The 25,066-nt window shown below is 43.6% G+C and overlaps 1 protein-coding gene across 1 annotated transcript; it reads right to left on the bottom strand.

Moving 5' to 3' along the window:
* Positions 1-5,425: 5,425 nt before the first annotated feature.
* slc14a2 (solute carrier family 14 member 2) lies at positions 5,426-21,383 on the bottom strand. Its single transcript, XM_029716827.1, is given in 11 exon segments — positions 5,426-6,747; positions 8,360-8,409; positions 8,542-8,676; positions 8,798-8,855; positions 8,857-8,946; positions 9,445-9,637; positions 10,133-10,261; positions 10,364-10,553; positions 11,150-11,345; positions 19,096-19,167; positions 20,643-21,383. Coding segments are annotated over 11 exon segments (1,533 nt in total). The 5' UTR covers positions 20,667-21,383; the 3' UTR covers positions 5,426-6,351.
* Between the last annotated feature and the right edge of the window lie 3,683 nt (positions 21,384-25,066).

Below are 25,066 nucleotides of genomic sequence, written 5' to 3'. Positions count from 1 at the left end.
AACACCAAGATTGGCAAATTCGCCACTGGCGCCCTGTGCTCTTCACAGATGAACGCAGGTTCACACTGAGCACGTGACAGGCGTGACAGAGTCTGGAGACGCCGTGGAGAACGTTCTGCTGCCTGCAACATCCTCCAGCATGACCGGTTTGGCGGTGGGTCAGTCATGGTGTGGGGTGGCATTTCTTTGGGGGGCCACACAGCCCTCCATGTGCTCGCCAGAGGTAGCCTGACTGCCATTAGGTACCGAGATAAGATCCTCAGACCCCTTGTGAGACCATATGCTGGTGTGGTTGGCCCTGGGTTCCTCCTAATGCAAGACAATGCTAGACTTCATGTGGCTGGAGTGTGTCAGCAGTTCCTGCAAGAGGAAGGCATTGATGCTATGGACTGGCCCGCCCGTTCCCCAGACCTGAATCCAATTGAGCACATCTGGGACATCATGTCTCGCTCCATCCACCAACGCCACGTTGCACCACAGACTGTCCAGGAGTTGGCGGATGCTTTAGTCCAGGTCTGGGAGGAGATCCCTCAGGAGACCATCCGCCACCTCATCAGGAGCATGCCCAGGCGTTGTAGGGAGGTCATACAGGCACGTGGAGGCCACACACACTACTGAGCCTCATTTTGACTTGTTTTAAGGACATTACATCAAAGTTGGATCAGCCTGCAGTGTGGTTTTCCACTTTAATTTTGGGTGTGACTCCAAATCCAGACCTCCATGGGTTGATAAATTGGATTTCCATTGATTATTTTTGTGTGATTTTGTTGTCAGCACAATCAACTATGTAAAGAAAAAAGTATTTAATAAGATTATTTCTTTCATTCAGATCTAGGATGTGTTGTTTAAGTGTTCCCTTTATTTTTTTGAGCAGTATATTTACAGTGCCTTTGGAAAGTATTCAGACACCTTGACTTTTTCCACATTTTATTAGGTTACAGCCATAGTCAAATGTATTTATGTAGTCTTTTTCCCTCTCAATCTACACACAATACCCCATAATGAGAAAGTAAAAACAGGTTTTTACATTTTTGCTAATTCATTAGAAATAACATATCACGTTTACATAAATATTCAGATCCTTTACTCAGTACTTTGTTGAAGCACCTTTGGCAGCAATTATAGCCTTGCGTGTTCTTGGTATGACGCTACAAGCTTGGCACACCTGTATATGGGTAGGTTCTCCCATTCTTCTCTGCAGATCCTCTCAAGCTCTGTCAGGTTGGATGGGGAGCGTTGCTGCACAGCTATTTTCAGGTCTCTCCAGAGATGCTCAATCGGGTTCATGTCCGAGCTCTGGCTGGGTCACTCAAGGACATTCAGAGACTTGTCCCGAAGTCACTCCTGCGTTGTCTTGGCTGTGTGCTTAGGATCATTGTCCTGTTGGAAGGTGAACCTTCACCACAGTCTGAGGTCCTGAACACTCTGGAGCAGGTTTTCATCAAGGATCTCTCTGTACTTTGCGCCGTTCATCTTTGCCTCGATCCTGACTAGTCTCCCAGTCCCTGCCGCTGATGCTGCCACCACCATGCTTCACCGTAGGGTTGGTGCCAGGTTTCCTCCAGATGTGACGCTTGGCATTCAGGCCAAATAGTTTAATCTTGGTTTCATCAGACCAGATAATCTTGTTTCTCATGGTCTGAGAGTCTTCCGGTGCCTTCTGGCAAACTCCAAGCAAGCTGTCATGTGCCTTTTACTGAAGAGGGGCTTCTGTCATGCCACTCTACCATAAAGGCCTGATTGGTGGAGTGCTGCAGAGGTGGTTGTCCTTCTGCAAGGTTCTCCCATCTCCACAGAGAAACTCTAGAGCTCTGTCAGAGTGACCATTGGGTTCTTGGTCACCTCTCTGACCAATGCCCTTCTCCCCGATTGGTCAGTTTGGCCGGGCAGCCAGCTCTAGGAAGAGTTGTGGTGGTTTCAAACTTCTTCCATTTAAGAATGATGGAGGCCTCTGTGTTCTTGGGGACCTTCAATGCGGCAGAAATATTTTGGTACCCTTCCCCAGATCTATGCCTCGACACAATCCTGTCTCGGAGCTCTACGGACAATTCCTTCAACCTCAGGGTTTGGTTTTTGCTCTGACATGCACTGTCAACTGTGGGACCTTATATATCCTCTATATAGACAGGTGTGTGCCTTTCCAAATCATGTCCAATCAATGGAATTTAGGTGTACTCCAAATAAGTTGGATAAACATCTCGAAGATGATCAATGGAAACAGGATGCACCTGAGCTCAATTTCGAGTCTCATAGCAAAGGTTCAGAATATTTCTGCTTTTTGTTTTTAAACATTTCTAAAAACCTGTTTTTCACTTTGTCATTATGGGGTATTGTGTGTAGATTGCTGAGGATTTGTATTTAATCAATTTTAGAATAAGGCTGTAGTGTAACAAAATGTGCAAAAGGTCAAGGGGTCTGAATACTGTCCGAGGACACTGTATTTATTTATAGGGACAGTGAACATTAATCAGCATCCATTTAAATGTGCCTGGGATAGCCAAAAGCTCATTTGCACCAGTAGTCCCAGGGCAGGTAAGGGCAATTACACAGCCATAATACAAATACATGACATAATCAGTGCAGTTTCTCAAGTCCGTGGGGTATTGAATTCCAGTATATTGTAGCTCTAACAGAGAAGGCCGATTGACCGAGTTTAGTGTGTCGAAAATGGACAACGCAATCCCCTCTAGTTACTGCCCTTGTTATCCTGGAGGTGCTTTCCTTGAGCATGATATGTCAAAATATTGTAGAGGTGGAGGGGCAAGACCATGCAGGATCTGAAATACAAGACGTGCATCTACATACTGCTTAAAGCTGTCCAAATTGAATAAATTATGTTTGTGAAAGATGTGACAATGGTGGTAACGGTTTGATTTGTTATCAAAAATCGTAAGTGTTTGTAGAGTTATTCAATTGGTTTCAGAATAGTAGCTCTTGCTTGTGACCAGCATGTGAGGCAACATCTCAGATGTGAGATCTAGCATGCATTTATAGTTTGGTGGCCTCCAGGGGAAGATAAGGTCTTATAAACCTAAAGCTGGATAATCCAAACTTGAACCTGTTAACCACCACCTTCACTTGTTTCTTAAATGTCAAGTTGGGGTCAAATGACGCCGAGATACCAGAAGATAGACACAACTTTCAGATTCTCCCTAATGACGAGAACAGCTCTTTGGGAAGAATGAATGGTTTTCTTAGAGAAGTACATACAAACAGTCTTGTCGATATTTAAATGCAGGCAAGAATCAGTCATCCATTTAGAAACCGGTACCATAGCTTCAGTTAACTTGTTAACAACTTGTTTGTTTTTTGATTGTACATACAGGACTGTATCATCTGCATGTTAACTTGTGGGCAAGCAAGTGGGAGATTGTTTATATAGATAGTAAACAGAAGGGGGCCTAATATTGACCCTTGTGGGACCCCAATGTTATAGTAAAGAGAGTCTGACTGAGTGTCCCCCAGACGAACCCTTTGGCTTCTATTATTCAGATAGGAATACATCCAACTAATGGCTTCCGTGGACACATTAAGGGAGGATAGTTTGGATAACAGGACCTCATGATTCACAGTATCAAAGGCCATTTTAAGATCCAAAAAGACTGCGCCGACTTCACCACTTATATCCAGCTTAGATTTAATATACTCCAGAAAATGGCAATTGGCTGTTTCGGTAGAATGGTTAGTTCTGAATCCAAATTGCATTTGATGTATGGAGTTGCCCTGATTGAGGTGATCAGTCAGATGATCAGCCACCTTTGATAGCACTGGAAGAATGCTTAAAGGTCAGGAATTTTCCACCAGTGTTGGGTCACCAATTTTTAAAACATGACATTTTCATACACAACTGAATGCATTCAATCGAAATGTGTATTAACCCAACCCCTTTGAATCAGAGAGCTGTGGGGGACTGCCTTAATCGACGTCATGCTCAAGAGCAGAAAGGCAGATTTTTCCACTTTGCCGGGATTCAAACCAGTGACCTTTTGGTTACTGGCCCAATGCTCTACAGCTACATGTTATATGTACCCAACTTCTTAGGGCTAGGCGTCCCGCTAGCGTGACAACTTCCAGTGAAACTGGAGGGCGTGCGATTCAAATAAATAATCATAAAATTAATTATGGATATTAAACATTTAGGTACATACAAGTGTCTTATATCGGTTGAAAGCATACATTCTTGTTAATATAACTGCACTATCCAATTTACAGTAGCCATTACAACAAAAGCATGCCATGCAATTGTTTGAGGATGGCGCCCCACATCAAAATATTTTTCCACCGGCACAGGTTTAATAAATTCACAAATAGCGATTAAATGTTGACTTACTTTTTGAAAATCTTCCTCTGATTTGTCATCCAAAGGGTCCCAGCTATAACATGTAGTGTCGTTTTGTTAGATAAAATCATAAAATCCTTCTTTATATCCCAAAAAGTCAGTTTAGTTGGCGCCATCGATTTGAGTAATCCACTCGTTCAACATGCAGAGAAAGGAATCCGAAAATCTACCCCTAAACATTGTTTCAACAAGTCAAAATATGTTTCTATTTACTCCTCAGATAGCCTAAAATGTAAACAAACTATAATATGTCTTACGGAAAGAAGTATGTTCAATAGGAAACCGATTTTAGCAGGTGCGTTCTGTCTACATCGCGCGCATACACGAATTTCCAAGACTGTGTCCCTATACTAAAACTCATATTTCTTATTCGTTTTGGAAGTTACAAGCCTGAAGCCTTGAACATAGACTGCTGACACCCTGTGGAAGCCATAGGAATTTCACCCTGGGAGCTAGAATTCAGATGCCCCTATACTTTCCATTGTAAGAGCATGGGCTCTCAAAAAAAATGTTTCTGGTTGGTTTATCTTTGGAATTTCTCCAACCATATATATTGTGTTATATTCTCCTACATTTATTTTAACATTTCTACAAACTGCAAAGTGTTTTCTTTCCAATGGTACCAATTATATGCATATCCTGGCTTCAGGGCCTGAGCAACAGGCAGTTAACTTTGGGCACGTCATTCAGGCAGAAATTGAGAAAAAAGGGGCCTATTATTAAATTAAGAATATTTGAACTGGTGAACTGCAACTTCCCTGCTGCACTCTAGCTCTTATCCAATTGTTCATTCAATAATCAGGACAGAATCTTCTAGTAGAGTAACTACAGTAATTATGCATTATGTAATGGCATGTTAAGAATGTGCTACCTGATACCACTATAAGGCTCTGTGAGGTCAAGCCCATTGTGTGTGTGCCAATGGGCTTGACCATACATTCTTACAGTGCATACCACTATATGGGTAGTGTGTGTCTGAGGGTGGTGCGTGTCACTGTGTGTATGAGGATTGGTATGTGTGTGTGTCCCATGACTACTCGAAGATACATATGATGGTGGCATTTTCAAAGAGCAACAACCCTGAGCTTTTGTTAGAAAAATAGACTTTTATTAGAATTCAAACCAAGCAAATATGAAAGTACATAACTGTGGTAATATCCACTTTATAGCAGAGTTAGATATAATACCATACACCGGGATGACCTGCTGTAGCCCTACCTGAGGGCTAGTTACCTGAGTGCTAGTTACCTGAGGGCTAGTTACCTGAGTGCTAGTTACCTGAGTGCTAGTTACCTGAGTGCTAGTTACCTGAGTGCTAGTTACCTGACGGCTAGTTACCTGACGGCTAGTTACCTGAGTGCTAGTTACCTGACGGCTAGTTACCTGAGTGCTAGTTACCTGAGTGCTAGTTACCTGAGTGCTAGTTACCTGAGTGCTAGTTACCTGACGGCTAGTTACCTGAGGGCTAGTTACCTGACGGCTAGTTACCTGAGTGCTAGTTACCTGAGTGCTAGTTACCTGAGTGCTAGTTACCTGAGTGCTAGTTACCTGACGGCTAGTTACCTGAGGGCTAGTTACCTGACGGCTAGTTACCTGAGTGCTAGTTACCTGACGGCTAGTTACCTGAGGGCTAGTTACCTGAGTGCTAGTTACCTGAGGGCTAGTTACCTGAGGGCTAGTTACCTGAGGGCTAGTTACCTGAGGGCTAGTTACCTGAGTGCTAGTTACCTGAGGGCTAGTTACCTGAGGGCTAGTTACCTGACGGCTAGTTACCTGAGTGCTAGTTACCTGAGGGCTAGTTACCTGAGGGCTAGTTACCTGAGGGCTAGTTACCTGAGCTTTGGGTATTTTTCAGAAGTAATAAACAATAAGATAAGTTACATACAGTATGTATAATGCTAAAACGAACACTTCAGACACCGTCTACAAACACACACACCCATCTGTCCTTCATCACCTGAGTCTCTGCTACTCTATGTACATAGTAAATCATCTGGAGTCTGTTGATGAGCTCAGACATTTTGTGCCATGCTACTCACTTCACCCAAGGCCCCCTCCATCATCTCTCCCTCCTGAATCATAATTTCATTCATGTGCTTGCCTTCCATCGCATCACCATTCTCTTTCCCATCCATTCTCTCCATCCTCAGCACCTCTTTATCGTTACCTAGCAGCTCCTGCTCCTTTGCCCTCCACTTTTCCTCATCTCTTTTCTTCTCTTCCTCTCTTTCCTTCTCCTCTCTCTCCAGCTTCTCCTTCTTGCGGAGCTTCCAGAAGAAGCGCAGGTTCCTCTCGGGGTAGGCCACGTTAGCCAGCGGCAGCTTGAATATGGTGTTGGTTTCCGTGGTAAACAGAAGGAAGGTGAGGGCGGAGAGACAGAAGGGCCAGGTGCAGGCTGGCAGGCCAAACTGAACAAAGAGAGAGAGGGAGAGAGAGAGAGAGTCAGTGTTACGAGAAATATGTTCTCAATGTTAACTTTTAACTGTTAACAATTAAAATACTCAGTCTGCAACCTGGGATTTTGTAAGATTCTGGTTGAATGAAACAGACAGAGTCTACAAGAGGCAGAATGTTTATTCACGAGAACGTTCTGTAGTCCATTGTACAGAGACATCATTTTTATAGGTCACTTCTTACTTATGCACACACACATACACACAAACATTAAGGCCCCAGATCTCTTAACACTGTAGATCATTACCCAGCCGACAGTTTCATTCCTCTGAGATTAGGGAAACCTTGAGGGGTACTCTCTCTCAAATCTTAAACCCTCAGAGTTCAAGCTAGGGCAGGTCAACTACAGTTTAACGGTTCTTGGTGTTTACTTAAACACACAGACACAAATTCTTCTCTTTCCCAGTCCAACCTCGTTAGATTTATGCTTAACCCTTTAGTTACTCATTCTACATGTTATATAGACCATATCCCTAATAGTTAAGTTTCAGGGTAGAATTATTTAATCATTACATTCAAACATATAAATCCCTTAACAGTCAGATTTCAGAGATTTCAATTTTTATTTGTCACATGCGCTGAATACAACTGGTGTAGACCTTGCTGTGAAACGCTTACTTACAAGAGTTAAGAAAATGTACTGGGCCATATGTACGACCCTCTGTAGCGCCTTACAGTCAGATATCGAGCAGTTGCCATACCAGGCGGTTATTCAACCAGTCAGGATGCTCTTGATGGTGCAGCTGTAGAACTTTTTGAGGATCTGAGGACCCATGCCAAATATTTTCTGTCTCCTGAGGGGGAATAGACATTGTCGTGCCCTCTTCACAACTGTCTTGGTGTGTTGGACCATGTCAGTTTGTTGGTTATGTGGACACCAAAGAACTTGAAGCTCTCAACCTGCTCCACTACAGCCCTGTTGATGTGAATGGCCTTCCTTTTCCTGTAGTCCACAATCATCTCCTTTGTCTTGATCACGTTGAGGGAGAGTTTGTTGTCCTGGCATCACACTGTCAGGTCTCTGACCTCCTCCCTATAAGCCGGTGCCTGATGTGGTGTACTCCTCAATGCCATCGGATGAATCACGGAACATATTCCAGTCTGTGCTAGCAAAACAGACTTGTAGCTTAGCATCTGCGTCATCTGACCACTTCCCTTATTGAGCGAGTCACTGGTACTTCCTGCTTTAGTTTTTGCTTGTAAGCAGGAATCAGGAGGATAGAATTATGGTCAGATTTGTCAAATGGAGGGCGAGGGAGAGCTTTGTATGAGTCTCTGTGTGTGAAGTAAAGGTGGTGTAGAGTTTTTTCCCTCTGGTTGCACGTTACATGCTGGTAGAAATTAAGTAAAACGGATTTAAGTTTTCCTGCATTACAATCCCCGGCCACTAAGAGCGACCACCTCTGAATGAGCATTTTCTTGTTTGCTTATAGCCTTATATAGCTCATTGAATTTGGTCTTAGTGTGTTTTCAAAATGTGTTTATGTGTCCCACATTGTGTGAATGAAATTAGGCTACTGTATAGATAACAGCATGACTGTCATATTCTCATAACATTGTACTTACTGTGGACATGACATTAGCGATGGCTGAGCCCAGATATGCACAGAAGAAAGCTGGTGAAGAAAAGCCACAGTCAAATTCAGTCATATTGCTACAGCACCACCCATCCAAACCTTTAAGGCCTTTAACCAGTCATCTGACACTGAGACAAGAGGTCCCCAGTTGTCATTGCAGTGTGAACTCACCACAGGTGATTGCCAGCAGGTGTACCTGCCAGGTGAGAGCGTAGAACATCCCTCCAATAGCGATGCAGGCTAGAACACAGTTATACCCCCACAGACCAAAGTAGATCGCCTCAAATGGAGCTGCCAGGGCCAGACCTTCAGGAAAAGAGCCCACACTGGAATTCACTCAGCAGAACGATACTGTCCACTTCAAATACCTAATCTGGAACACTCGTGTTGGGTGTAGTCTGGTGGTTATGTACGTGTGTGTGTCTACCTGAGACCATGCCGACTGCGGATCCAATGGTAGCGTGAGCACAGGTGATGGGAGAGGAAAATGAAGAGAGCGACTATGAAGATTCCTCCTGTCCAGGGGTTATCACACCCATACACCTGGCCTATACCTACTGGCACTGCTGTGAACAGCTGAGGAGAGAGACAGAGAGGTGATCAGACTCGCGTGTGTGTGTGCATGCGTGTGTGGCCAGGGGCAATCACGTCATCAAAACCCACAGGCACCATACCACAGATGATCTGAGTGACACAAACACATCTTCTGACTCATATATAAAACAAAATCGGACAAAAATAGAATGATGGTTGAAACCCTCAACGCATGCACAAGAATATATCCATCTTTTTTCTCATTTTGAAAAGGCTAAAGACATAGTTCTCAGGGAACCTACATCTCAGCGTGTATGTGAACTATTTCTGGCATGTGGCCATTCCAGATAGATGGGATTCCTATAGTTACTGAATGACTCAGCCTGGAAGTTTCTAGAATACACCTGTACACACCTTCCTGAACACACTCACACAACCACACACTAGGCATTGACACAACACACAGAAACAGTATACACACACACTCACTTTCTCTCTCACACACACGCACCCACATGTACACCCTGCTTTGTTTATTACCTTAGCTACGTCGACCTCAGCCCAGGTGATGTTGGCTAGTTCTGTGCGTGGCTGGATGAGGACTTGGGGGAAGTGGTGGTTGTAGTGGCCAGTAGCCACCATGTGGAGACATACCAGGATGTTGAAGGGAAGAGTGAACACTGGCAGGTCCCAACGACTGTTAATGGACGCCAACGCACTGGACACTATAGGGCTGGAGGAGAGGAGCTTAATGTATGCTGCTCTACCACAATGATACATAATAACCTCTAAATCTCTCCAGTAGTCACAGTCGAGGTCAAATCTAGTCAGCCATCGTCAAATCTTGTTTTTACCATGTGGGGGAAAGTTATTTCCCTGTCCGTTCTGAGAAATGGTGATTGTCACAAGTCTATTAGTGCACTGCAGAGATGGCTCGATATGTGCCAGTAAGACAGGACCATAAGAACTGCCATTAGTGAAAGTGGGCTAGACAAGGTAGAAAGAAAGTCATGAATGTCCTTTTGACCCGATGATGTGATGTAATAGAGGCAAAAAAGTGGGTCAGTTTGACGTCATGATGTGATTCTGATCTTAATGGGCCAGATAGCCATCTTTTCCTGGTACTGAAAAGATTACATTATTCAAATGTTTGATTCACGTGCAAAACCCCATGAGATGGTGGTTATCAGGTCATCTGATGGGTATCTGGTGGCACTATCTAACTCACCAGGTCATAGACATGACAATGTTGGGCAGTAGGAGCCACCAGTACCAGTCTCCAGCATTAGAGAACACGGCCATCAGCAGCCCCACCAAGATCCCATTGTAACCATACAGCCCCGCTGCAATCGCACCCCTAAAAGAGAGACAGACACACACAGTCAGAGATTGCATACGCACATGTTCACTCACGTGCACGCACACTCAGACACACGCACACACATGGACACACACACACCTGCTCTGTTGCAGTATGAGGGCAGAGATGGTGGCGAAGAGTGTGCCCACGAAGCCGTTGAGAGCCCACCAGCGGTTCTGCAGGATCAGCCCAGCAAAGATCACTAGGCCACTCAGAGGATTGTTGACAAACATGACCTGGGCAGCACCACGGAGAACCCAGTCTAACAGCTGGAGCAGGAAGAACTGTTCTGGAGGGGGAGAATGGAGATGGGACAGCGGTGAGGGAGAAAGAGAGAGTCAGGTTCATAAAAAAATATCATAGTGTTTCTTTGCACACAAAGCTATAAATAATCTGGTCATTGTATGCAGGTTTCTGTATTCTCACACACATACATGTACCTACAGTCCCCAACACAGGTCCTATTCGGGCTGTCAATTTGCAGAGAGATTTCAACAGAGCTGTATTGTATTCTTTGCTGCATTGTCTAAAGATTATGAATGTCTTTCTTTTTGGGTGTTGTCACAGTCCTTTTTGGGACGGTCTGGACGTGTGTTTCTCTGCTCATGGACATTGCCATTGGACAAAGAGTCAGAATCACACACTGTACAGTAAAATATGGAATTGGGGTTCTAGTGTCTGTCTCTGTGTTGGATAATGACAAATTATGTATTTTCTTGTTGTAAGCATTCTGTTAAATTCACTACCTCAAGGTATATGTTAAGGTTATTTGAAAAATGAAGTTTTTTACTCAATGATTTGTCAATGTTTTTGACTAACTGTATAGCAGATAAACTTATTTGCCTATTTGGAGAAGTGCAATGTTAAAATATCATCCATAATTACTTTTCATCCACTCTGCAAACACCTCCATGTCTCCTGAGATGTAGGACAGTAACAGTAGGAGCCGGGCCTTGGCCTTCTGCTGGCAGGTGGGGACTGCAGACTTCCTAGCCTCTGCGTTTTCCCCCTGGGCCTTCTTCTGCTCCCCACCCCCTGACACCTCTGGATCTGGGTTGGCCATCAGTGGCTGCTGCTCTTGCTGCGTGGAGGTGAAGAACAGAGAGTTAAACTTGCTGTAAACCTGGACCCAGACAGAGATCCAAGTCTATACAACTACTTCGACACAACATAGAAAACGTTCAACATTGTTCAATTGTACAAATATTATACTGAACAAAAATATAAACGCAACATGCAACAATTTCAAAGATTTTGCTGAGTTACAGTTCATAAAAGGAAATCAGTCAAAATGAATTCATTAGATCCAAATCTATTGATTTCATATGCAGGGGTTGCAGCCATGGGTGGGCCTAGGAGGGCATAGGCCCACCCACCCGGGAGCTAGGCCCAGCCAATCAGAATTAGTTTTCCCCTACAAATGTAAACAAATTGTGCCACAACATTTTTGATAAAATAAGCGTATCGAACATTTCTGAGCTCTTTTATTTCAGCTCTTGAAGCATGAGACCAACACTTTACAAGTTGCGTTTACATTTTTGTTCAGTGTATGTACAGTTCTTTCTATTGATAATGGTTGTACCCCTGTTATTTTATCTTGTTCTGTCATTTCTTTTCTTCATCAATATTTTAGTAGGCATAGCTACTATTATTTAGTTTTATGTTAGCGCTTTATGGCATAATCTCCTAAAAACAACCCTCTGAGCATCCTGGTGATGTCTTAAAAAACGACACACAAAGTGATTAAAATCGATTCAAATCAAATTGTATTTGCACTTAAGAAACAGGTGTAGACTTTAAAGACTTACAGAGTTTCTGGGGCAGCATATGCCTAGTGGTTAGAGCGTATGATCGAAATCCCGAGCGGACAAGGTACAAAAATCTGTCGTTCTGACCCTGAACAAGGCAGTTAACCCACTGTTCCAGGCTGTCATTGAAATAAGAATTTGTCTTAACTGACTTGCCTAGTTAAATAAAGGTAAAATAAAACAGTGATATGCTTACTATGAGCCCATTCTCAACAGTGCAGAGATAAAAAGTAAGACAAATATTTGCTAAATAAAAAAAGGAAATAGTAGCACAGTATAACAATAAGGAGGCAGTATACAAGAAGTACCAGTACCGAGTCAATGTGCCGGGATACCAAGTAGTTGAGGTAATAGAGGTAATACCGGATGTACACTACCGCTCAAAAGTTTGGGGTCACTTAGAAATCTCCTTGTTTTTGAAAGAAAAGCACATTTGTTTGTCCATTAAAATAACATCAAATTGATCAGAAATACAGTGTAGACATTGTCAATGTTGTAAATGACTATTGCAGCTGGAAACGGCTGATTTTTAATGGAATATCTACATAGGCGTACAGAGGCTCATTATCAGCAACCATCACTCCTGTGTTCCAATGGCACGTTGTGTTAGCTAATCCAAGTTATCATTTTAAAAGGGTAATTGATCATTAGAAAACCCTTTTGCAATTTGTTAGCACAGCTGAAAACTATTGTTCTGATTAAAGAAACAATAAAACTGGCCTTCTTTAGACTAGTTGAGTATCTGGAGCATCAGCATTTGTGGGTATGATTACAGGCTCAAAATGGCCAAAAACAAAGAAACTTTCTCTTCAGTCTATTCTTGTTCTGAGAAATTAAGGCTATTCCATGCGAGAAATTGCCAGGAAAACTGAAGATCTCGTACAACGCTGTGTACTACTCCCTTCACAGAACAGTGCCGAACTGGCTGTACATGTTCTCCTCAGCAAATTTCAGGTGTGCTGAGCACAAATTTAAACTTCTGAAAATTTAATGCAACTTCCAGTGGCGCATTTACTATGAACACTGAAGATGTAGCCGCTTACAGTTTTAACAGTGGCCAAGTAGGCTACTGTGGCTATTTTATCATAAGTAGGCCTACCAAAGGGGCCTCACCATCAAAAACAATGGAGAAACATGAAAATAGCTGTTCTATCATTCAGCCTACAGTAGCAGCCAATGTGTGGTGTTAAATGTATGGCTACATTCCATGAGACTTTAGAAAAAAACATGCAGGGCTTGATATTAACCTGTTTATCATCTTGTCCTTCAGACAAGGAGGTGACTGAAAATGTTATTGTGTTATTGATGCAAAAAAATCATTATTCTTCCCATACCATTAAATAGGGAAGCAATCACTCCCCTATTGCTGACTACAAATGATCTATAACTGGCTAATAACTCACTAACTAGCAAAGGATATGAACAAAATGTGCATAAGTGTCTACATTCAGCTCTTGCTTTGATCCCAAAACAAGCACATCTACTCAGGACACAGCTGTAAACACAGTTCAGTTTGAATTAAATGGCACAGATCATCCATACATGGCAATGGTCATATACAGTGCATTCGGAAAGTATTCAGAACCCTTTACTTTATCTACATTTTATTACGTTACAGCCTTATTCTAAAATGGATACAATTGTTTTTGTTCCTCATCTATATACAGTTGAAGTCGGAAGTTTACATACACCTTAGCCAAATACATTTAAACTCAGTTTTTTCACAATTCCTGACATTTAATTCTAGTAAAAACTCCCTGTCTTAGGTCAGTTAGGATCACCACTTTATTTTAAGAATGTGAAATGTCAGAATAATAGTAGAGAATGATTTACTTCAGCTTTTATTTCTTTCATCACATTCCCAGTGGGTCAGAAGTTTACATATACTCAAACAATTTAAAGGCAATGCTACCAAATGCTAACTAACTTGGGTCAAACGTTTTGGGTAGCCTTCCACAAACTTCCCACAATAAGTTGGGTGAATTTTGGCCCATTCCTCCTGACAGAGCTGGTGCAACTGAATCAGGTTGGTAGGCCTCCTTGCTCGTGCACGCTTTTTCAGTTCTGCCCACAAATTTTCTACAGGATTGAGGTCAGGGCTTTGTGATGGCCACTCCAATACCTTGACTTTGTTGTTCTTAAGCCATTTTGCCACAACTTTGGAAGTATGCTTGGGGTCATTGTCCATTTGGAAGACCCATTTGCGACCAAATTTTAACCTCCTGACTGATGTCTTGAGATGCTGCCTCAATATATCCACATAATTTTCCTGCCATCATGATGCGATCTATTTTGTGAAGTGCACCAGTCCGTCCTGCAGCAAAGCACCCCCACAACATGATGCTGCCACCCCCGTGCTTCACGGTTGGGATGGTGTTCTTCGGCTTGCAAGCCTCCCCCCTTTTTCCTCCAAACATAACGATGGTCATTATGGCCAAACAGTTAAATTTTCTGTTTCATCAGACCAGAGGACATTTCTCCAAGAAGTACGCTCTTTGTCCCCATGTACAGTTGCAAACCGTAGTCTGTCTTTTTATGACGGTTTTGGAGCAGTGGCTTCTTCCCTGCTGAGCAGCTTTCAGGTTATCTCGATATAGGACTCGGCTTTACTGTGGATATAGATACTTTTGTACCTGTGCATCAAAGTACGTTCATAGTCTAGGAGACAGAACGCGTCTCCTTCCTGAGCGGTATGACGGCTGCGTGGTCCCATGGTATTTATACTTGCGTACTTATTGTTTGTACAGATGAACGTGGTATCCGTAGGAAATTGGAAATTGCTCCCAAGGATGAACCAGACTTGTGGAGGTCTACAATTCTTTTCTGAGGTCTTGGCTGATTTCTTTTGATTTTCCCATGATGTCAAGCCAAAGAGGCACTGAGTTTTGAAGATAGGTCTTGAAATACATCCACAGATACACATCCAATTGACTAAATGATGTCAATTAGCCTATCATAAGCTTCTAAACCATGGCATCATTTTCTGGAATGTTCTAAGCTGTTTAAAGGCACAGTCAACTTAGTGTATGTAAACTTCTGACCCACGGAAATTGTGATCAGTGAATTATAAGTGAAATAATCTGTCTTGTAAACAGTTGTTGGAAAACTTACTTGTGTCATGCCAAAGTAGATGTCCTAACCGACTTGAACAAAACTATAGTTTGTGACAAGAAATTTGTTGGTAGTGGTTTGGAAAAAACGAGTTTTAATTACTCCAACCTAAGTGTATGTAAACTTCCGACTTCAACTATACACACAATACCCCATAATAACAGGTTTTTAGAAATTTTTGCAAATGTTTAAAAAAAAAAAAACGGAAAAGACACATTTACATAAGTATTCAGACCGTATACTCAGTACTTTGTTGAAGCACCTTTGGCCAGCGATTACAGACTCAAGTCTCTTGGGTATGTCGCTACAAACTTGGCACACCTGTATTTAATCTTCTCTGCAGATCCTTTCAAGCTACTGTCATGTTGATGGGGAGCGTCATGCACAGCTATTTTCAGGACTTTCCCAGACATAGTTCGGATCGTGTGCTTAGGGTTGTTGTTCCGTTGGAAGGGAAACCTTCCCCCCACTCTGAGGTCCTGATCACTCTGAGGTCCTGAGCGCTCTGGAGCAGGTTTTCATCAAGGATCTCTCTGTACTTTGCTCCGTTCTCTTTCCCTCAATCCCGACTAGTCTACCAGTCCCTGCCGCTGAAAATCATCCCCACAGCATGATGCTGCCACCACCATGCTTCACCATAGGGATGGTGCCAGGTTTCCTCCAGATGTGATGCTTGGCATTCAGGCCAAAGAGCTCAATCTTGGTTTTATCAGAGCAGAGAATCTTGTTTCTCAGAGTCCTTTAGGTGCCTTTTGGCAAACTCCAAGCAGGCTTTCATGTGCCTTTTACTGAGGAGTGGCTCCGTCTGGCCAGTCTACCATAAAGGTCTATTGGTGGAGTGCTGCAGAGATGGTTGTCCTTCCTGGAAAGTTCTCCCATCTCCACAGAGGAATTCTGGAGCTCTGTCAGAGTGACCATCGGGTTTCTTGGTCACCTCCCTGACCAAGGCCCTTCTCCCCCAATTGCTTCAGTTTGCCGTCACAGTTTGGTGGTTCCAAACTTCTTCCATTTAAGAATATGGAGGCCACTGTGTTCTTGGGGACCTTCAAAGCTGCATTTGTTAGTACCCTTCCCCAGATCTTTGCCTCGACACAATCCTGTCTCGGATCTCTACGGACAATTCCTTTGAACTCGGCTTCGTTTTTGCTCTGACATGCACTGTCAACTGTGGGACCTTATATATGGTATGAACACTTTCCGAATGCATTGTATGTCAATGGTCTATATTGGCCTACTGCAGCTCTGATTGGCTGTGCCGCATGGTCTGTTGTAGGATACAGTCTCGTGCACGACAGAGTTGTGAGCAATAGAGTCCAATAGAGTCCTGGGTTCTGCCTACAAAAAATATCTTGCATAGTTCATTTTGTTTCGGTATGATGTATTGAAAGTGGCTAATATCGCCTTGATTCTCTCACAATTGCAACAGTAAAGGGAAATGTTGATAGTGTTAACATACAGGAAAAACTTGAAGTTCAACCCTGTGCTTCTCTCAGTGGGCTGATATTTCTCTGCACTCTGCATGGCAGTCCTTGGGAGCCTGCTCGGCAGTTTCAGGCTACTGCAAACCTCCACACACATACAGCTTACAGGGAACATTGCATGTGGGTTGGGGTAAAGTGACTAGGCAATCAGGATATAATGAAAGAGTAGTAGCATAAGTAAAGTGTAGTACAGTGAGGGGAAAAAGTATTTGATCCCCTGCTGATTTTGTACGTTTGCCCACTGACAAAGAAATTATCAGTCTATCATTTTAAGTGTAGGTTTATTTGAACAGTGAGACACAGAATAACAACAAAAATATCCAGAAAAACGCATGTCAAAAATGTAAAAATTGATTTTGAATTTTAATGTGGGAAATAAATACTTGACCCCCTCTCAATCAGAAAGATTTCTTGCTCCCAGGTGTCTTTTATACAGGTAACTAGCTGATATTAGGAGCACAATCTTAAAGGGAGTGCTCCTAATCTCAGCTTGTTACCTGTATAAAAGACACCTGTCCACAGAAGCAAATCAATCATTCAGATTCCAAACTCTCCACCATGGCCAAGACCAAGAGCTCTCCAAGGATGTCAGGGACAAGATTGTTGACCTACACAAGGCTGGAATGGGGCTACAAGACCATCGCCAAGCAGCTTGGTGAGAAGGTGACAACATTTGGTGCGATTATTCGCAAATGGAAGAAACACAAAAGAACTGTCAATATCCCTCGGCCTGGGGCTCCATGCAAGATCTCACCTCGTGGGTTTGCAATGATCATGAGAATGGTGAGGAATCAGCCCAGAACTACACGGGAGGATCTTGTCAATGATCTCAAGGCAGCTGGGACCATAGTCACCAAGAAAACAATTGGTAACACACTACGCCGTGAAGGACTGAAATCCTGCAGTGCCCGCAAGGTCCCCCTGCTCAAGAAAGCACATACACATGCCCGTCTGAAGTTTGCCAATGAACATCTGAATGATTCAGAGGACAACTGGGTGAAAGTGTTGTGGTCAGATGATACCAAAATTGAGCTCTTTGGCATCAACTCAACTCGCCGTGTTTGGAGGAGGAGGAATGCTGCCTATGACCCCAAGAACACCATCCCCACCGTCAAACATGGAGGTGGAAACATTATGCGTTGGGGGTGTTTTTCTGCTAAGGGGACAGGACAACTTCACCGCATCAAAGGGACGATGGACGGGGCCATGTACCGTCAATCTTGGGTGAGAACCTCCTTCCCTCAGCCAGGGCATTGAAAATGGGTCGTGGATGGGTATTCCAACATGACAATGACCCAAAACACACGGCCAAGGCAACAAAGGAGTGGCTCAAGAAGAAGCACATTAAGGTCCTGGAGTGGCTTAGCCAGTCTGCAGACCTTAATCCCATAGAAAATCTGTGGAGGGAGCTGAAGGTTCGAGTTGCCAAAAGTCAGCCTCGAAACCTTAATGACTTGGAGACGATCTGCAAAGAGGAGTGGGACAAAATCCCTCCTGAGATGTGTCCAAATCTGGTGGCTAACTACAAGAAACGTCTGACCTCTGTGATTGCCAAGGGTTTTGCCACCAAGTACTAAGTCATGTTTTGCAGAGGGGTCAAATACTTATTTCCCTCATTAAAATGGAAATCATTTTATAACATTTTTTACATGTATTTTTCTGGATTTGTTTGTTGTTATTCTGTCTCTCACTGTTCAAATAAACCTACCATTAAAATTATAGACTGATCATTTCTTTGTCAGTGGGCAAACGTACAAAATCAGCAGGGAATCAAATACTTTTTTCCCTCACTGTATGTGTGAATGTGTGCATATAGTCTAGTGTGTGTGCACAGAGCCAGTGCAAGGGAGTCAGTGTAATACAATTAAGATAAAGAGAAAAATTATGAAGGTGGGTCAATGTAAATTGTCCGCGTAGCCATCTGATTAACCGTCCAGCACACTTATGGCTTGGGGGTAGAAGCTGTTCAGGTGCCTTTTGGTCACAGACTTGGCACTCTGTGACCACTTGCTGTGCGATAGAGAGAGTCTATGACTTGGGTGGTTGGAGTCTTTGACATTTTTTACGGCCTTACTCTGACACTGCCTGGTATACAGGTAGGAGTTCGGTCCCAGTGATGTACTGGGCCGTACGCATTACCCTCTCTAGCGCCTTGCAGTCGGATGCTGAGCAGTTTTCATACCACACAGTGATGCAGCCAGTCAAGATGCTCTCAATGGTGAAGCTGTAGAACATTTTGAGGATCTGAGGGCCCATGCCAAATTTGTTCAGCCTCCAAAGGGGGAAGAGGTGTTGTCATACACTCTTCATGTGTTGGTGTGTTTGGACCATGATAGGTCCTTAGTGATGTGGACATAGCGGAACTTGAGCTATCGATTGATGTTATCATTATGATTATGACACACAAAGACCCGTCTACGGCCTGGCTTACCTTTGACTGGAATGCGGATAGAAGTTCTTGCGTTAAGGCACAATAGAAACTGGAGATATTCTTGGGAATATTCTACAGAAGATAAGTAATGTTAAAAAATATCCCCCCAAAATATTATTATATAATATTGGTGTACACCACTAATTGGTGTAGGTGCTGCACTGTAAAACAAATTCAACATATAAAAAGTTAATTCAGCTTAAATATCTAAGTTGGCTGGACTTCAAAATGGGAAATTGCTGAGCTGGTGTGGAATACTCCCCGAACCTAATTAATAAAATAATGTTGAGTGAACTGAAATAGTGGAACTGAACTGAAAGTTTGCCATAACAACACAAATAGCTGAGTTCAGTTTGCTGAGAACCGCAAAGTAAATACTGTGTTGGCTTAAATACGTGTCTCATTAACATATTACCCAGTGTGCCTTTTGGCAAGATGTATTTAACTTTATTTTTTATCAATTTACTTGTCAGAAACCACTTTACAACTTAAACATTTCTTTTAGAGGCTGAAATATGATGCATTAAACCAGATATATCAAAACGTGAAGTGGATTTGTTCAAAGCATTAGTGAGATTGCTTTAACTGTTTATCTGGTGTGTGGTTAGTCATAATAATTTCCTTAATTGAGGAAACAGCTATTTTATAGGTAATCCAACTTCGTATCTCTTGGCGTAATGACTAAGGGGACAGACGCTGGACCTGGGGTTGAGTTCTCTGAATTTAAATAGTTCAGCTGAGGATATTCTTACATCGTTAAATTAGGAGGACTTGAAATAAGAAGTAAAAAAAAAGATCAAGTTAACAGCTGCAATATAATTCTAGTTTACTCAACTGTTGAGACAACTTAAGAATGCATGTAGCAGAACTTTTAGGTCCCCCAAAGTTAAGTGAACTAGAAATTGTATTGTAGGTGGTTGCCTTGACTTTTTAATGTTGGCTGAAAACACTTTTTACAGTGTGCCCTTTAGAAAAATAAATCTCAGTGACTAAACAAAAGGAAAGGGTGCAACTCTACTGCATTCGAAGAGTAGTGTGAATGCAACTTCTTGAACGCACACATTGAGTCAAACACAGGTGTCCCTCAACGATGTGTGCAACCAATAAAAAGTTGCATTCACACTGCTCTTTGAATGCATTCTGAGGAAGGTCTAAGGACCAAAACATGCATGCTTCAATGCATCTGCTCTGAAGCTTTCCTTTCCTTTTATCATATTAATATTCTACTTGAAGTAAATGATGTAAACAAAGGCTCAGAAACATGAAAGTCACACAGTCTTCTCATTTGCAGTGAGATTTATATTATAACCAACATTTTGTTCTGTTCTGTATTCAGTACCTCACCTTAAAGAGTGGCCATTGTTTATTTCTTTATAATATTACCATTTAACATTATCCTTATAATACTATCTACGTAGGATGAAGTATTGGCATGTCCAACCTTCCCATTTTTACACAGATCTGTGCCCTTTTGCACTACAAAAATGTTGCCTCCATTTAGACAGAAAGGAAGACGAGAAGAATGAGTAGTGCAGTCTGTGTCCTACCTTTGTGCGATGTGGTCCAGGCATATATGTTTCCAGTAGGGCAAGGTGCTGGTGTGGCAGCTGCTCTGAAGCTGTGCTGTAGCAGGGCTCCCACCACTGTTTTTATACCTCGCACAACATTCCTACTCTCCTCCTCTGATGAATAAGAGTGATAAAGTTCAACCACACGCAACTTAACTTTGATATGGAATGTGTGTGTGAGAGAGAGATGGCCTTGACCTATGGGTGTTCTATCAGCAGGTCCTATCCATTAGCCAGCCACACAACTGTTAGCATCTTGACTTTTGACCTGTGAGAGATTTACACTATAGAGAGAGTTTTATAATTTTCCATACAGTGTTTGAATACAACTTGACATGCACAATTCATTTTTTTTTTGTTTCATCCAATGGCAGATTGTGAGCATGTTGAAAAATGTGTCACTCTTACAATTTCATTATCTTTATATATAGGACAAATGATCTGTCACGTTCGTCATATACATAATGACCGGACCAAGGCGCAGCGTGAGTAGAGTTCCACATATAAAATAAAGGGAACCTTCAAAAAACAACAAAGAATAAACTAACGTGAAGTTCGTAGCGCACATAGCAATAAACCAAAACAAAACAATATCCCACAAAGGCACGTGGGAAAAGGACCATATTAAGTATCATCCCCAATTGGAGGCAACGATCATCAGCTGCCTCCAATTGGGAACCATACTCACACCAACATAGAAATTCATGACTAGAACAACCCCTAGTCACACTCTGACCTTTTGCACCATAGAGAACCCCTCAGGGCGTGACAGTACACCCCCCCCCCCAAAGGTGCGGACTCCAACCGCAAAACCTGAACCTGGATGGGGAGGGTTAGGGTGGGCAACTAGTGTTGGTGGCGGCTCCGGTGCGGGACGTAGCCCCCGTTCAGACAGCGGATCTGACCCTGAAGCCGGGCTGAACACCGTGCCCGGACTGGGCACCGGAGCAGAGGAAGGCTCCGGCCATGGAGCAGGACTGGATGCCGTGCCTGGACTGGGCACCTGCGCAGAGGAAGGCTCCGGCCATGGAGCAGAACTGGACGCCGTGCCTGGACTGAGCACCGGCGCAGAGGAAGGTTCCGCCCATGGAGCGGGACTGGACACTGTGCCTGGACTGGGCATCGGCGCAGAGGAAGGCTCCGGCCATGGAGCAGAACTGGATGCCGTGCCTGGACTGGGCACCAGCACAGAGGAAGGCTCCAGCCATGGAGCGGGACTGGACGCCATGCCTGGACTGGGCACCGGCGCAGAGGAAAGCTCCAGCCATGGCACCGGCGCAGGAAGCTCCGGGCCGTGGACCGTCACTGGAAGCTCCGGGCCGTTGACCGTCACTGGAGGCTCCGGACCGTTGACCGTCACTGAAGGCTCCGGACCGTTGACCGTCACTGGAAGCTCTGGACCGTTGACCGTCACTGGAGGTTCCCGGACTGTTGACCGTCACTGGAGGCTCCGAGCCGTTGACCGTCACTGGAGGTTCCGGGCTGTAGACCGTCGCTGGAGACTCCGGACTGTACACCCGCACTGGTGGACGAGTGCGGGGATCCGGCACAGGACATACCGGGCAGGGGAGGCGCACTGGAGGCCTGGTGCGTGGAGCCGGCACATGTGGCATCGGACTGATGACACGCTCTTCAGGGCGAGTGCGTGGAGCCGGCACAGGACGTACCGGGTTGGGGAGGTGCACTGGAGTCCTGTTGCGTGGAGCCGGCACAGGTGGCACCGGACTGATGACACGCTCTTCAGGGCGAGTGCGGGGAGACAGCACAGGACGGACCAGGCTGGGGGGGCGCACTGGAGGCCTGGTGTGTGAAGCCGGCACAGGTGGCACCGGACTGATGACATGCTCTTCAGGGCGAGTGCGGGGAGACGGCACAGGACGTACCGGGCTGGGGAGGCGATCTTCAGGGCGAATGCGCTGCAGAATACACCTAACTAACATCTCTCTCCGCTCTCTCTCCTCCAACAGCTCCATCGACTCACCGACGGTCTCTGGTTCTCTGCGGCTCGACCGACAGCCCCTTGTGCCCCCCCCAAAAAATACATCTTGGGTTTTCTGTGGCCATGGACCACGGCGTTGTCACTGTCCTTCCAGATTCCTTGGCGACTCCCTCCAAGGAAGGGTCTCACATCCACCCATTATTTCCACCCATGTCCAGCTCTCCTTTACCTCTATGGTACGCTGCTTGGTCCTGTAATGGTGGGATATTCTGTCACGTTCGTCGTATACATAATGAGCGGACCAAGGCGCAGCGTGAGTAGAGTTCCACATATTTATTGAAGTGAACCTTCAAAAAACAACAAAGAATAAACTAATGTGAAGTTCGTAGCGCACACATAGCAAAAACCAAAACGAAACAATATCCACAAACGCAGGTGGGATAAGGACCACATTAAGTATGATCCCCAATTAGAGGCAACGATCATCAGCTGCCTCCAATTGGGAACCATACTCACACCAACATAGAAATTCATGACTAGAACACCCCCTAGTCACGCTCTGACCTATTGCACCATAGAGACCCCAAGGGCGTGGCGTGACATGATCAGAAATAGGGGTATTGAAAACTGTTGGCTATTGTAAAAACGTAGTACAGTGTGTATACCATTTCTGCCCCATGTAACATTGATTAAGATCACCTATTTTATGTGACTTGCCAACTGATCACTATCGCTTGTCTCTCTCCTTGAAATTCATCGACAACTCTATCAGCAGAAATCAGTAACAAACTGGCGTTATCACTTGTTTGACCCTATGTTCCCATCATGATCTCACACACCCGTAGGCAAATATTATAAAAAGCTGAGACCCAACTCTTGTTCGTTGGGCTTTTAACTCTGTACCTTTTGAGTGGTTGTTAACCACTCCATAAACTGCAATTATTATAATAATGCTTGTTGTTTGAAGAATCTACAGTCTCATCTTCCTTTCTGGTTAGAAATTCCACGAGACAGCTCACTCTCACCATTTACTCACCCCTAGCAGAGCTGGTTAGGTGTTTTCATATTATCCAGAAGCGTTGGTGACTGCAACTGTGCTGCTGGCAACAATTTAATTACGCTTCTTTGCCAACGTTTACTGACTCCAGCCATATTCAACGAGTGTTGAGCGTTCGTAAATTTGTCAGTTATTCTGAGCAAATTTACCAGCTACGTCTATCGACAGATGTCGCAGTGACATTAACATTCTATTGAAATGGTTACTTGTATAGTGGAGTCTTTTCTTTAGACATGTAGCTAGCTAGCTAACTAGCTAAATAATGAACCATAATCCCAACTCATGATGTTACTACCCTGCATGAATCTGCAGGTAGCTAACCAACCGGGTTTAACGCAGCTAGCTAACATTAGGCTATAACTAGCAATGCAAATGGCTCTGAGATACGAATAATATTACTACACAGATCATACATGTAACGTTAGGCTAGCGAACCTGCCAGCTAACGATAGCCTGCTAGCCAACAGTACACTTTAAACATGAAATGAAAGTGACTTTCTGACAAAATTAGTCATGTGTAATATCTGAAAATGTAGCTAGCTAGACTATCTTATCCATATACATGGATGGACGCTTCACCCTCTCTGTCCTGGATGCCATGATTGACTTAGTTTGAAGAGACAGGTGTTTTATACAACAGCCTTCTGTGAGTTCTCATTTCGACTCCGTCTGCATTTTGCAATCAACTGCCAGAATTTTCTCCATCTCCTTAGCTATCATACTCTAATTTCACTGATTTCAAACTTGGTCCTGCAGAAAGTGGAGAGCACACATGCAGTTCTGTGATATCTTCCAAAAATGCCACATTAGAAAGGATTACCTATACATACTGACCAGCTAATGTTATAGGACAGAAGCGTGCTTTATGGCACACCAATCCGAACTCATCTCTCGGCAATGTCCAGGCCCACTCATTATTTCAGCCAATCATGGCTAGCGGGAAGGTTGCTGACTTTTTCCGTGGCTAAACCACTAGGCTCATAACTTAACCATTTTATTCGGATTTACAGATGGCATACAATTTTGTTATTTAGGCACATGAAGTTCATATGTTTCCAAAGGCGTTTGGATTTTAAATTTTTTTTTTTCATTCAAATGGCTCTTCGCAAAGCTTTGTGTAACGAGTCACATTTATCTAATGTGTTCTCGTGCACTATGCCCAACAGCACTACAAGCTACACTCCCTTAAGTATTTATTGGACAGTGAAGCTAAACCTTTCATTTGCCTATATACTCCAGCATTTGGATTTGAGATCCTTTATATGAGGCGACGTACAGAAGGTCACCTTTCATTTGTGGGTATTTTCATACATATCTGTTCAACCATTAGAAATGATGGTTATAATGTATTGTGTCATTTTGGAGTCATTTTATTGTAAGAAGATATACTGGTTTCTGAACACTTCC

The sequence above is a fragment of the Salmo trutta genome, chromosome 27 (assembly GCF_901001165.1).
Source record: "Salmo trutta chromosome 27, fSalTru1.1, whole genome shotgun sequence".
Taxonomy (NCBI): domain Eukaryota; kingdom Metazoa; phylum Chordata; class Actinopteri; order Salmoniformes; family Salmonidae; genus Salmo; species Salmo trutta.
The sequence above is the reverse complement of the archived record's forward strand: the minus strand, read 5'-3'. Positions and strand labels throughout refer to the sequence as shown.